Genomic DNA, 12,758 nt, shown 5'->3' on the forward strand with positions numbered 1-12,758 from the left:
TCTCTCTCTCTCTCTCTCTCTCTCTCTCTCTCTCTCTCTCTCTCTCTCACACACACACACACACACACACACACACACACACACACACACCCTGGGGAGGGGGAGAGAGAAACAGAGAAAGAGACAGAGTGACACAGAGAGAAAACAGTAACAATTCTCTTTTCAAAGGATTATTTATAGGAAAAATGTAATCAAAACAGAATTAGTTGCTTTAATTGGGGTCTGGACGATACCATAGAGTACAGAAGGTAAGCAAAGTAAAACATTCCGGATAAATCAGAAGCTCAGCACAGTTGCTCTGTTGGAGTAAAATAAATGGTGGGTATAGACTAAAATTGAACATTATTTGTACCTTCCCAAAGCAGAGGTGTTGTGGATTGCTGTCTCTTTCTTCTGCCCCCTCAAAAGGGATGACTGTATGCAGCTGAGGTCAGGTGAGATCTTATTAGTCAGATAAGACTAGAGCCTGTGATTGGGCAGTGGAAGGGAAAGCAGAGCTGAAAGTTTTAGAGAGGGGACAGAGAGGGAGACAGAGAAATGAGACGAAGTTGGGAGAGACAAGATGGAACCTGTAGGAGAGGAAGAGGAGCCAGAACCACATGGTCCTAGGAGCCATAAGTAACTGGGGTTTCTTAGATGATTAAATAGTGTAGGGCACGACGTCTGTCCAGTCTAGGTGTGCAGCTTGTATCACTATCAATTGAGTTTTGAGTTCTTTGTGTGGCCATTTTGGGGGTTGAAGATTTACTATTATAAGTCTGGCTGATAAATTACAAGCCTCTGGAATTTTCATTTTATGGGGCTCAGGGATTAGAGCCAGCAGGGTGGATGGCTGGGAAGGGTTCCACAGCAGCTAAACTGCTGGAATCTGGAAAGACCACTGCTTGCCCGTTCCCCACAGGGGTGAAGAGACTGCCATTGCCGGTACAGAGCCAGACATAGCATGGATTTTTTTTATAATTACATGCTACAAAAAAGCCTTGAATAGTATGCTTTGCATATGGCTGACATCCCTTTGCCTTCATGTTTGAAAGGAATGATGCTGACTGCTTCAAGCATAGATCGACCCTTGACCCAGTTGTCACCATGTTCTCTCTAACATTTATATTTGACTTACAATATTTAGTTGCTTACTGTAGTGAAGCATTCTTCAAGGGACAATGAAAGACATGACATATTTGGAATTAGATGCTTGGCATGGAGATGGAAAAGTACTAGTGGGTAGATAAGACACAGCAAGACCTTCAGATATTTTGAATTGATTTCAAATGAGTGTCAAAGGTAGTGTTGCTGAAGGACATCATAGGCAGGAAGGAACAATCGACCTGGGCTTCTGCAGAACGGAAACTGCACAGGGAAGATTTAGTGACTGGGAACGGGAAATGTCTCTGTCAGGACGGATGCTGACTTTCCCTGTGCTTTTGCTCTTCCCCATTATGTTGTCATCTTTCATATATCTGAGACTGGATATAAGTCCTTTTTTCTCGTGTATATGAGTATGGTATACATCTGTGTATGTAATGATGTTTGCATGTGTGTGTATATATGTAGAGAATGTACATATTATCATGTGTAGGCCTGAGGTTGACATCAGAAGTCTTCCTCAACTACTCGGTACATACTGATTAAGCCAGTGTCTTTCAGTTGAACCAGAGTTCATGGATTGGAATATGGCTAATTCCTTGTTTCCTGGCCAGCTTTTCCCCAGGATTTCCTATATCTACCTTATGAGGACTGGGATTTTAGACAGGACGTCACTCCCTCCCTGCATTTATGTTGATTCAGGGGATTCAAACTCCTTCTTCATGCTGAGCCATCTTTACAGCCCCAGATTTATTTCTAAAATTCTTCACAAAATCTGAAATTTGAGATTGCAGTATACTAAGAATTAATAATCCAACTGGAATTTCTGTTAGTTTATGGCATATGATTTATTCTCTTAGACAAATAATGACCAAAAACCATGTTGTTTTGAGCACTGTAATTTGTATGTTATATTCTGTTGTGGTTACTTTACCTATTGCTGTAAAGATGCCCTGGCAAAGCAACTTAAGAGAGAGTGGGTTTATTTTGGCTCACTGCTCAGAAGTACAGTCTACCATGGTGGGAAATCCTAGCAGCCGGAGCCTGTGTGCTGCCTCATACATGCATCATCTGCATCATGCTGCATCTGCAGTTAGGATGCAGACAGTGAATTCTGATGCTTAGCAAAATTCTCCTTTTTATGCAGTTTGGAATCCTAGCCTAGGAAATAGTGCCACCTACGTTAAGTATAGTCACCCTGCTTCAGTTAATGTCATGTAGGTAAATCCTCAAAACATACCCAGAGGCTTGGATCCCAGGTTATTGGAAATACTATCAACCTGCTAACAATCAGTGTTAATCCTGAGATATACTATACATAGAAACAAAGTAGTCATTAAGACTATTCACTGGCTCTAAAACTAAAGGAAATACAACATAGGTAAAGAAACAATTAGAATAACTTTGTGGTATAGTCTAAGAAAGGAAGAAGGATGAAAAGGCAGTTAGTGATTCTCTTAGTTCTGATCCTTAATCTGCCCTATAGACATGTTTAAAATTGTTTAATGGGCTATTCTTAGGTATTACTAGTGATAATCAATTTCTAATACATTTACTGAAGTGTATGCATACTTATTCTGCAAAGGTGACAAGCTTCCTAGTCACATGCTTATATTTTTGATCATGGTTTAACAGATTGAGCTCTTATTCTTTAATTATGAAATACATTAGTATAATATGTGGCAAATGGTTGATTAGTGTGGAGGCTTGAATGTAAATGACCATTATACAGACTCCTGTGTTAAATGCTTGCCCTGTTAGTAGGGCTGATGGGTGGGATTAGGAGGTGTGGTCTTGTTGGAGGCTGTGGTCACTGGAGGGGGGGTTAAGTTTCAGAGCCCACACCATCCTCACTTAGTCCTCTTCCCTGCATCTTGGTTGTCTCAACATGTAAGCACTCAGCTACGTCTCCAGTACTATACCTGCCTGCCTGCTGCTGTGATAAGCATAGACTCACTCTCTGAAACTGTAAACACGCCCCCTCCCAATTAAATGCTTTCATTTATAAGTTGCCTGGTCATGGTGTCTATTTATAGCAATGAAAAAATAACTAGGAGAGTGTCTTAGTCAGGGTTTGTATTCCTGTAAAAACAGCATGACCAAGAAGCAAGTTGGAGAGGAGTTTATTCAGCTTACACTTCCACATTGTGTTCATCACCAAAGGAAGTCAGGACAGGAACTCACACAGGGTAGGAACTCACACAGGGCAGGAACCTGGAGGCAGGAGCTGATGCAGCATTGAGGGGTGCTGTTTACTGGATTGCTTACCCTGGCTTGCTCAGCTTGCTTTCTCATAGAACCCAGGACAGCCAGCCTAGGGATGGCACCATCCACAGTGGACCCTCTCCCATCCTTGATCACTAATTGAGAAAATGCTTTACAGCTGGATCTCATGGAGGCATTTCCTCAAGGAAGGCTCCTTTCTCTGTGATAACTTCAGCTTGTATCAAGTTGATACACAAAACCAGCCAGTACAGAGAGCTAATAAATATTTCTCCTTTTATTGAAAATAGATTATTTTCTAATTCAATATATAGACCTGTGCAGGTCGTATGCATGCTACCTAAGTCTCTATGAGTTCAAATGAGCTTTACTCAGTTGATTTAGAGAGAGCTAATACATTTTTAATGAAAGGCAGCTATGACATAGTACAAATAGTTGTCTTGAGGATAGCAATTATAGCAGAATTTTATCATTGTTTCCTTTATAAAAACATTGATTGGAGGCCCAGGAGTACAAGTGTTAGATGGAAGAATTACTACTGAATTAGATTAGACTAGAATTAAAGAGAGATGAGAGTCCAGAAGATAAAATTGAGGAGCCTTTGTTCACCTGAGTGGGTCAGGTTGACTTTTGAGTTCTTTCTCATTCTCATGGAAAATCCTGATAACAGGAGCCTTCTTTTGCCTTTCGAGCAGACACTGAAGTCTTCCTCAACCAGTGTGTTACTCACATCAACCTGAAAGATAACAAGTGGGAAGTCTCCAAGGACACAGGCTCCCCTGAGCTGTTTGACCTTGTCATCCTCACCATGCCAGTTCCTCAGATTCTGAAACTTCAAGGTGACATTGTGAACTGTGAGTAGCTTCGCTGTTTACCTGCTAAGGGAAAGTTGAAGGGACACAGATTGGCTTTTCTCTTTGAGTGGATGATCTATTTTTGACCCTACATAGGTTACGTTTTGAAACTGGTTATGATCTACTTCCTAAAGTTAGCCCATGTCACGAAGCTCACAGAATGGTTTGTAACTAATTAAAATTGAATGATTTTCTTATTGCTCTTGGTTTTAAAAAGTTCAGTGTTGTTTCTGATGTGCCGTAGTGTGGCCCAAAAGAGCAGCGTCTTTGTGGCCATCCTAAAGAAAAGCTGGTTATCATGGCTTCCTGTTGGATTGCTTCATCTCCTGTCTTCTTCTTCTCTGGGTTACTGCTAAGTGTTTACTGCTATTGGATGAAGTTTCTTAGCCTTACTGATGAGTAGGTGGGTGTCATGGAGCATAAATTAACGGACAGAGCTAAAATCATGTTAGAAGAGCCAAATTTATAAAAGAAAAATAATAAGGAAACTTCTTTGTTTGAATAAGGAAAAGGTAAATAATGTTTTTCTTACAAAAATTAACTTATTTTAAGGAGGAATATGGTGAGCCATCAATAAACAGAATACCCTATCTGCATAAACAAATCCAGTATCAATTTTATATTCTCTTTTCATATGCAAAGAAACTATTAAAGCATTATAAAGATTTTATTGAATAAAGTAAAAATTCATTATGTACCTGGGAAATGTTGATATGTCTAGCTGAGTGGTCATTTTTTTATTTACTCTATCTACCTGAGAAACGACAACTGGGAAGTGTTCCTCAGAAGTATTCTCCCCAGGGTTGAAGCCTGTCCTAGAGAGGCTTGACTGTGAGTCTCCATTTTCACAGAACCAAGATGGTAAATGACTGTGCAAATTCAGTATTTCCCATGCCACACAGGTGTGTTCAGAAGAAGGGTCAGGAAACCAGCGTGGACTGCTTTGCCTGGAACTAACTCAAGATGACTCTGAGCTCCCAGCTCTCCCTCTGATTCATGCTGCTACTACATGATAGACTGGCCTCAGTGTAAGCCAAATAAATCCTCCTTCATTACACTATTTTTGTCGGGTATTTTGCCTTAGCAACAATAAAAATGGGTAGTTTAGTTGGCATATATGGAATTGTGATTTTGTCAGGCACAATGGTCAAATACAGGCAATTTCATGTGAGGCAACTCACATGAAATACTGTATATAGGTGCCAGAGTTGGAATAAAATAATGAGTAAGGACAGTCATTAGTGGTGTCAATTTTAGGTTTTTTTTAGGACTGTACTGACTGCTTTAAACCCATGTATCATGGTATCCCTTTAATCCCAGCTGGATCAAGAGCACTGCAAATCTGAGGCCTGAGTGAGGTACATAGTAAGGTACTGGCTTATACACAAACACACACACACACACACACACACACACACACACCACCGCTACCGCCACCACCGCCACCACCACCACCACCAACAACAACAACAACAACTTTAGCATGTACATTGGTGTGTTGTTTCTGATTATAGTGTTACTTAATTTTTTTCACAAATTACTGAAAAGGCATTAATATCCAAGTCTCTCATTTTTATCTTTTGAAAAAACATTTAGGTTTGGCAATTGTTATAGAGTAATTGACATTAGATAGCTATCTTTGCTTTTTGATTTTTAAAATAAAATGTTCAATGACTAGTTTATGTAGAATTGTATTTCCTGTATTTTTTCCAGACTCTATTCTAAAAATAGGCAACTTAGGAATGTGGTTAAGTGCAAATATCTTTTCTAGTTGACAACTGTTATCTGCCTTCATTGGTGGGTGGGGAAAATTGGATATCTAATATTTTATTGGATATATTTAAGAGGGTAGGAGATACCTACTTTCAAAGTCACATATTGCCATCTACTGGCACAGATATATATTGCAATTCCACAGATTAGGCTAGAAAATGCCTAGAATGTAGAAAAACGCTATGACTATAGTAAAACCACTCACCACAAGGGATTAATCTAGACCCACGAGAGTGCATTTACTAAGAACCCAAATGTGAAACGTTTGTACAGAAGTTAGGGTGTGCTACCAGCCCACAGTATATGCATCAACTGTGAGCAGCTTGATGAATTTTTTTTTCTTCTTCTTTTTAGTCTCTCTCTAAACCATGTCTAGGCTGTAGAATCAACATAATACCACATTTTACCTGAAATTTTTGGCTATCATTTCAGTGTAGTGTGAATTATATTTAATTATCTTTTTTTCTATTTTGTGTTTTATAAAACAGAAGCACTTTCTTCTGAAAATTATTAATTAGATTTATTCCTTCTCCCAACTGGGACACTAGGGGAACTTCAAGGGTTAACCTTGTGTAGCTTACTTCTCTATAGCATTTCATCCCCAAAGCAAACCTAGACATTCTTATCAGCTCCATTCTTAGGGAATGTGATTTTTAAACCCCCAACATTGTGTGGCCACAAAGCCTATAGCCACGGACTACTGAAAACACCCACTCCAGTTGTAAGGATATTCACCTGTCCCATTGAATCCAGTAGGGTTTTTTTGGGGGGGCGGGGTTGTTGTTTGTGAAATTGGATGTCATAATGAGTGTGTTAATGCCCAGTATGTATGTATTTAGAGTTGTTATATCCTCATGATGAACTGTTTCTATAGTCAATGTGAAACTGATCTAAAATATAATTTGCTGAATATCAGTATAGCAAATATTCACTTTTTAGAAAAGTTCTGTTTGCTTGGAATGCCAATTTTCATCCTTTTTCCATAAAGTATAGTTCTTGCAGGCAATAAATATGTAGGTCTTGTGTTTTAATTCAGCCAACTAATCTGTAATTTTTAATTTGAAACTTCAAGTCATTAATGTTCAGGGTTATTGCTAAGTGGTATGTAGTAATCTGGATTGGAAATTACTGTCTTATAGAGTATAAAATATATTATTCCATGTCCTTCTTCAGTTTTTAAATCTGCTGTTGTTCTGATGGTTCTGCCTTGTATGTGCCTTATGGGAGCAATTCCATTCAAATCACCAAAGCCATTTCATGCTGTCTCAGAGATGGTGCATGTCCTGTTTGTACTTTCTTTTAAGTTTATCTTTATTGTCTGTTATTCAAATTTAATATTATACCTTCTACCTGATCTATTCTATCAGTGAAGTTTCTTCCTGAGCCTTTTTATTTAACTGAGATTTTCATTTTCAAGATTTCCATTTTAAATTTCAGTATGTTTCTTTTTTAATTCTTTATCATATTCTGTATTGAATTTCCCTTTTATTAACTGTTTTCATTCTCTTTTTTTAATTAATGAGCTTATTCTTGTTCTATTTGACTTTACTCTTTGAATCCTTGGTATTGTATTAAGTTAACTCCCATTGAAAGCTGCTATTCTTATTGAAAGCTACAGTTCATTTTGGAACTGGCTATTCGGGGCAGAGTTGTACTCTCTTTTTCAAGTTTCTTGGGTTTGAATTATGAGTTGCACATGTGGTCATTGGATAAACATTTTTCTTTATAATTTCTATATTCTTTCTATTTAACTGTTTTCAGTATTCAAATGGATTGAAGTGTCTTTCCTTCCCTCTGGACTGAAGATGTTCCTCATTTGATTCTCATTCCTCATGATCACAGTACTAGTCATCTTTAGCACCGTTCTGAAATTAGACTATCATTCAACATTCCTTTAGATATGTCATTACCAGCTATATAAACTTTCCAGAGTTTTTGTCTCTGTTGTTTACTGAGAGGCTTTCATGTAGTTACCAACCCCTTCCCTACAAAAAGCTGTGTATCAGTAATATCATACGTGTCTACATACACTTATGTCCTCATGGTATTCCCCTAGTGTAACTTGTAACTCAAAGTATCTGTCTTAATAGGCTTCGCCGTATCTTTGTAGCCAGCCCAATATGTTAATGTTGGGTAACATGTGTTTTTCTGTACATGTATCAGCACTGATTATATTTTATTTCATATCACTTTTTAAATTTCTGCCAAAGGCATAAAAGCATAATGGCTTTGGCTTTAATTTGTATTGTCCATTACTTAATGTAAAATTCAGCCTTTTTTTATAGACGTGTTATTGGTCACCATATTTCCTCCTCTGTGAATAACAAGGTCATCTCTTCTACTTCGTTTCTCAGGCTCTGTTCTTGGAGAACATTTTCCACACAAGGGTAGTGATGTTTTTCGTGTGTTATTACAAATGTTTAGGAGACTGTCACTTGCCTTCCACTTTTGTTTATGCCAATTGTCATACTAATTTATTGAGGTTTTTATTTACACATAAGTTCTTTTTTTTAATATTTGATACACTTCCTGACTCTGTGATGACAAGTCACTAACCCACTATGAACTCAAACACATATCCTTTATTCCAATAATTTAATTTTTGTGCTTTATGTTTAAATATTTATCCCATCTAGAATATGTGTTTATATAGGGCATAAAGCAGGTGACTGAATTTGTTTCTCCTGAGAATGATTGTCAACTACATTGGCACCATTCATTTAATACAAGATTCGTCCCTCTGGATCGAGGTTCCTCGCTATCTATATATTAGGTCTCATATGCACATGTTTCCTCTGCATGTCTATTCTGTTCCATTTATTTGACATTTTCTGTTCTCTTTGTTGTTTTCTTTATAGTCACTTGTGATTGTAACTCAGTTTTAGAGTCTAAACTCTATGAGGATGGGTAGGACACAGCTTACTTTTACCCAAAATTGTTCTCAAAGTTCTTCATGTTTATACCTCATATCTTTCTAGCAAGTGCTGCTTGCTCATAATTTTGTGACTTGCTGCACTTTCTAGTTATTGTAACTGGACTATGCCACTTTAATTTTTAGGATTCAATTGTGTTTAGGTTTAAACTTTAGTAAAATCTTAGAAATCATTCCCTGTGTTCCTAATTTCACTTACACCTACTTGTGATGATTAAGTGGTCTTTTCTTAATGGGAATGCCTCTTCAATACCTCTTTGAACAGCTCTTTACTCCTGGCTAAGATTGCTATAAGGACATAGCTTTAGCTCCACGGTTGTTCATCCCTCTCCTTGCTTATTGATAGTCAATTTGTAGACAATATGTGATTTATTTACTTGATTCAAGGAGCAGATCTCAAATTCACATGACCCTTTTGGTTTCTGCAGACAGCCCTATCTTCTAGCCTAGGCAGCACTACAACCAGAACTTTGACCAAGCTCCCGGGGGCTCTATAGTTCAGCAAGTACCAAGTCAGAAATGAAGGCTTAGTTACTCCATCTGGAGTTGTTCTGAATCATCTCCCCTTTCCCACTTGTAGGGTTTGGAGCATAGAGCATTCTTCCACAAACACAGTATCGCCTGGAAGCCTGAGCTTTCACACCTCTTTGGATCTTCTTGTCTTGACTTAAAGACCAACTCTGATTGGTCACTTCCAGAACTCATTGTGAGGACATGGTTTTCCTCTTTTTCTGGTGACTTCTTAAACTTCAAATGTGAGATCATGCTTGCTTTATTGCATTATGAGTTATCCTGATTTTCGCTGTATGGTATTTTTAACACATAACTTACTGTAGTTTATGAATGGCTTAATCTACTATGCAATGTATACCTTAGCTAGCTGTAATGTGTACCTAGGTAGGATTGAAAAAAAACATAAAAATAGTTTGTTTGCTGAGTGTTCCCCACTCTTGTTCTCCTATGATTCTCCTCCAGACCATGCACATCAGAGCCACTAGTATATATTTAATGATGCAAATTATAAAGAATTAGGAATTGCAACCTGAAGGGCATTCGATGGTGAAGAGAGTGACTGCTCTGGAGAGAATGAGTTCTTAACAAAAGAAGTTAGAAATAGAGATGCCATTTAAACCTAGGGACTGAAAATAGATTGTTTGACAGGAAAGGCTTTATAGTGGGAATTTTAGGAAATTGAAGTAAATGGGTTTGGAGGAGTGCATGGTGAGCTTTGAATCTTAACATTTGTTGAAAAAGAAAAAGCAGGAATCTTAGTTCATCAGGAATACTGAATCTATCTTTGAAAACTTGGTTAAGCTCACTGGATGGTAATTACTTTAAACTATTAGTAAGATATACTACAGAATCTGTGACCTTGGTGTCCAGGCGCTGTTGTGGGACTTTTCCTGGAGAGAGATGAACAAATGTCTCTTCTCTGAAGATTTACATTGACAACATACCGAATGAGTGCATTCCCCTAAATATAGCTTGGTGAACCCAAGGCTTTCCCAGATTGATGTACTTTAGCATGGGTGACTGAAAGTCAGCTGCATCATCTAAAGCCCATCCCAGGATGGCTGACAACTCCCCTGAACTGGGTTCCTGTCACTCCCTCCCCAGAGCTGCATCCCTGGAGCTCCCTGTCCAACGTGCAGGCAGTTCTACCAGAGTCTTCACCTTGCCATTGTTAACTGCGCTTACAACCTTGAGAAGGAGCCTTGTAATCTTGTAATTTTCTGAGCTTACTTCACCTTCAACATTTCCCTAGCTTTCTTTGTTTGATGAGTCTCCTGTTTAACACTTCCCACCAGAAGCAAATGCTTCAATTTGGTGGCAAGAGCTACTCAGTATGCACTTTTGTTGACCCAGCAATGTGTTTCATTGCTATTTTTGCCTGAAGGTCTCCATAGGACGGAAAGTAATTCAGTTTCTCAGTGGGTGTGAATTACTATGCCTAGCTGCCCAGAAGCTTCTGAACTGTGATCTCAATTTTAGAAGAAAGAAGCATTAACTAGTAATCCTATTTAATTTTTACCTTTTATATTCGCCTCATCTATTTGTCTTTTTAAAAATATACTGTTTGCAAAACAGCAGATTTGAATACATTTCTACTTATTTTTCTATCTCTAAATGAGCAGCAGCCCAAATTTAACTTTTCTGTCTGCTACGCTCTGCAAACACAGGAATCACCAGAAACAGAAGAGATGACCATTGCTGTGGTTGAGCATGATTTGAATGTGGAATGTCTGCTGACGGCTCATGCATTTGATATGGGGAAGAGGGGTCCTCAGCTGGTGGAGCTATTGGGGAGCTGGTGACACCTATAGGGGACAGAGCTTCTCTGGAGCAAGTGACCTACAGTGGCAAGTCTTCTGATTTCTAGACAAGTTGTTCCAGTCTGTTCTGCTTTCCTTTACACAGAGATGTTACAATTTGAATCTGCTCTGCGCTGTGCTCCAGTCATGGAGGCCCTGTCACCATAACTCCCTACTATGATGGCATGTACATTCCAAGCACAAACGACGTAAGTCCTTTCTCTCAGACTCACCTCTCAGCAGGTATGTGGTGACAGTACAGCCACAAAGCAACAATTTCCTCATTTTAGCATTGCAGATGACCCAGAATACCTTTGCTTATACTCATTTCCATCCCTGGTCCCAGTTAACACAGGAAGATTTTCTTCATAATTTCTCTCTGAGGCTGACTGGAAGGCTATGATGGTTCTAACATTAAATACATTTTGTGAATATGAAGTAAAAATTGTGTACATTGTGTAGCTCTTAACAACCACTTCAGTAAGAGTATTGCCCCCGTATAACAAGGGGAAAAGGATATGTAGAGAAATTAAGCTAACATAGCTGTTGGACAGTTTGTGTTCAGTTTTGCTCCAAGCTTTGGTAAGTACATCAGTTTGCCTGTGTGCCTTTTTATCCAGCACTATTGTGTGAGAACGACCCTTGCTTGAGATATCTGCATCTGTGATGTGGCATGTTCACATCTTCACTCATAATGTCCATTCTGTTAATACTGTAGGATGTTTGAAACTAGGAAACCTAGCTACTACTTAACAGAAGAAGAGGCCCTTGGTGACACCTTGCTGTTTACTTCCCTTAAAATTCAGAACTCAATTTCTCATTCAGAATTTTTTTAATAACAAAAAGACTTTAAAACACTATCAAAACTAGAGTCAATGTGAGAAGAAGGGAGAGCTATAATTCACTGAATTGCATCATTACCACCAACTGAGTCATTGAATCAAATTAAACATTTTTCCTATTTCAATTGGCAAAGACATTTTAAAGATAGAACAAATTTGAGAACTAAGATGTTGGCTTTCTGGCACAAGTCTCTGATGATTCAAATAAAATGTGTTGAACTTAAAATTAGAAAGTATTGCTGCAATTACTAAAATTATGGGTCCAGTGTAGCACTTTTAATATATGTTCACATTATAGAATGATCAAATCATAGTAATATATCCCAATTTTAGATACTTTTATAATCCTTGCTGTTTCAGTTAGGGTTTTGCTGTTGTGAACAGACACCATGACCAAGGCAACTCTTACAAAGACATTTATTGGGGTTGGCTTATAGGTTCAGAGGTTTAGTCCATTATCTTCAAGGCAGGAACATGGCAGCATGTAGGCAGACAGGGGGAGCTGAGTTCTACAGCTTCATCTGAAGGCTGCTAGCAGAATACTGACTTCCAGGCAGCTAGAATAAGAGTCTTAAAGCCCACACCCACAATGACACACCTGCTCCAACAGGACCAAACCTTCTAATAGTATCATTCCCTGAGCTGAACATATACAAACCATCAGATTTGCTCTGTTATACAATTCTGTCAGACATAATTTTGTTATTAATACATACAGGATACAGTAAGACCACTTAAG

At 38.4% G+C, this 12,758-nt stretch overlaps 1 protein-coding gene across 3 annotated transcripts in view; it reads left to right on the forward strand.

Moving 5' to 3' along the window:
- Rnls (renalase, FAD dependent amine oxidase) overlaps positions 1-11,449 on the forward strand; it is a 17,326-nt gene extending 5,877 nt beyond the window's left edge. The window contains exons 4-6 of one of the 3 annotated variants that reach the window (XR_003713225.1): positions 4,002-4,160; positions 5,063-5,188; positions 11,284-11,449. Coding sequence is in view for 2 of the 3 variants with exons in the window: in XM_028782284.1 (XP_028638117.1) it covers positions 4,002-4,160; positions 5,063-5,127 (224 nt within the window). In the remaining variant the exon portion in view is untranslated. Of the gene's footprint in view, positions 1-4,001; positions 4,161-5,062; positions 5,218-11,283 lie in introns of those variants that run through there. The other 2 variants (XM_028782285.1, XM_028782284.1) reach the window with 2 other exon arrangements.
- Positions 11,450-12,758: the final 1,309 nt, after the last annotated feature.

Source organism: Grammomys surdaster, unplaced genomic scaffold (assembly GCF_004785775.1).
Source record: "Grammomys surdaster isolate TR1022 unplaced genomic scaffold, NIH_TR_1.0 725, whole genome shotgun sequence".
NCBI lineage: Eukaryota > Metazoa > Chordata > Mammalia > Rodentia > Muridae > Grammomys > Grammomys surdaster.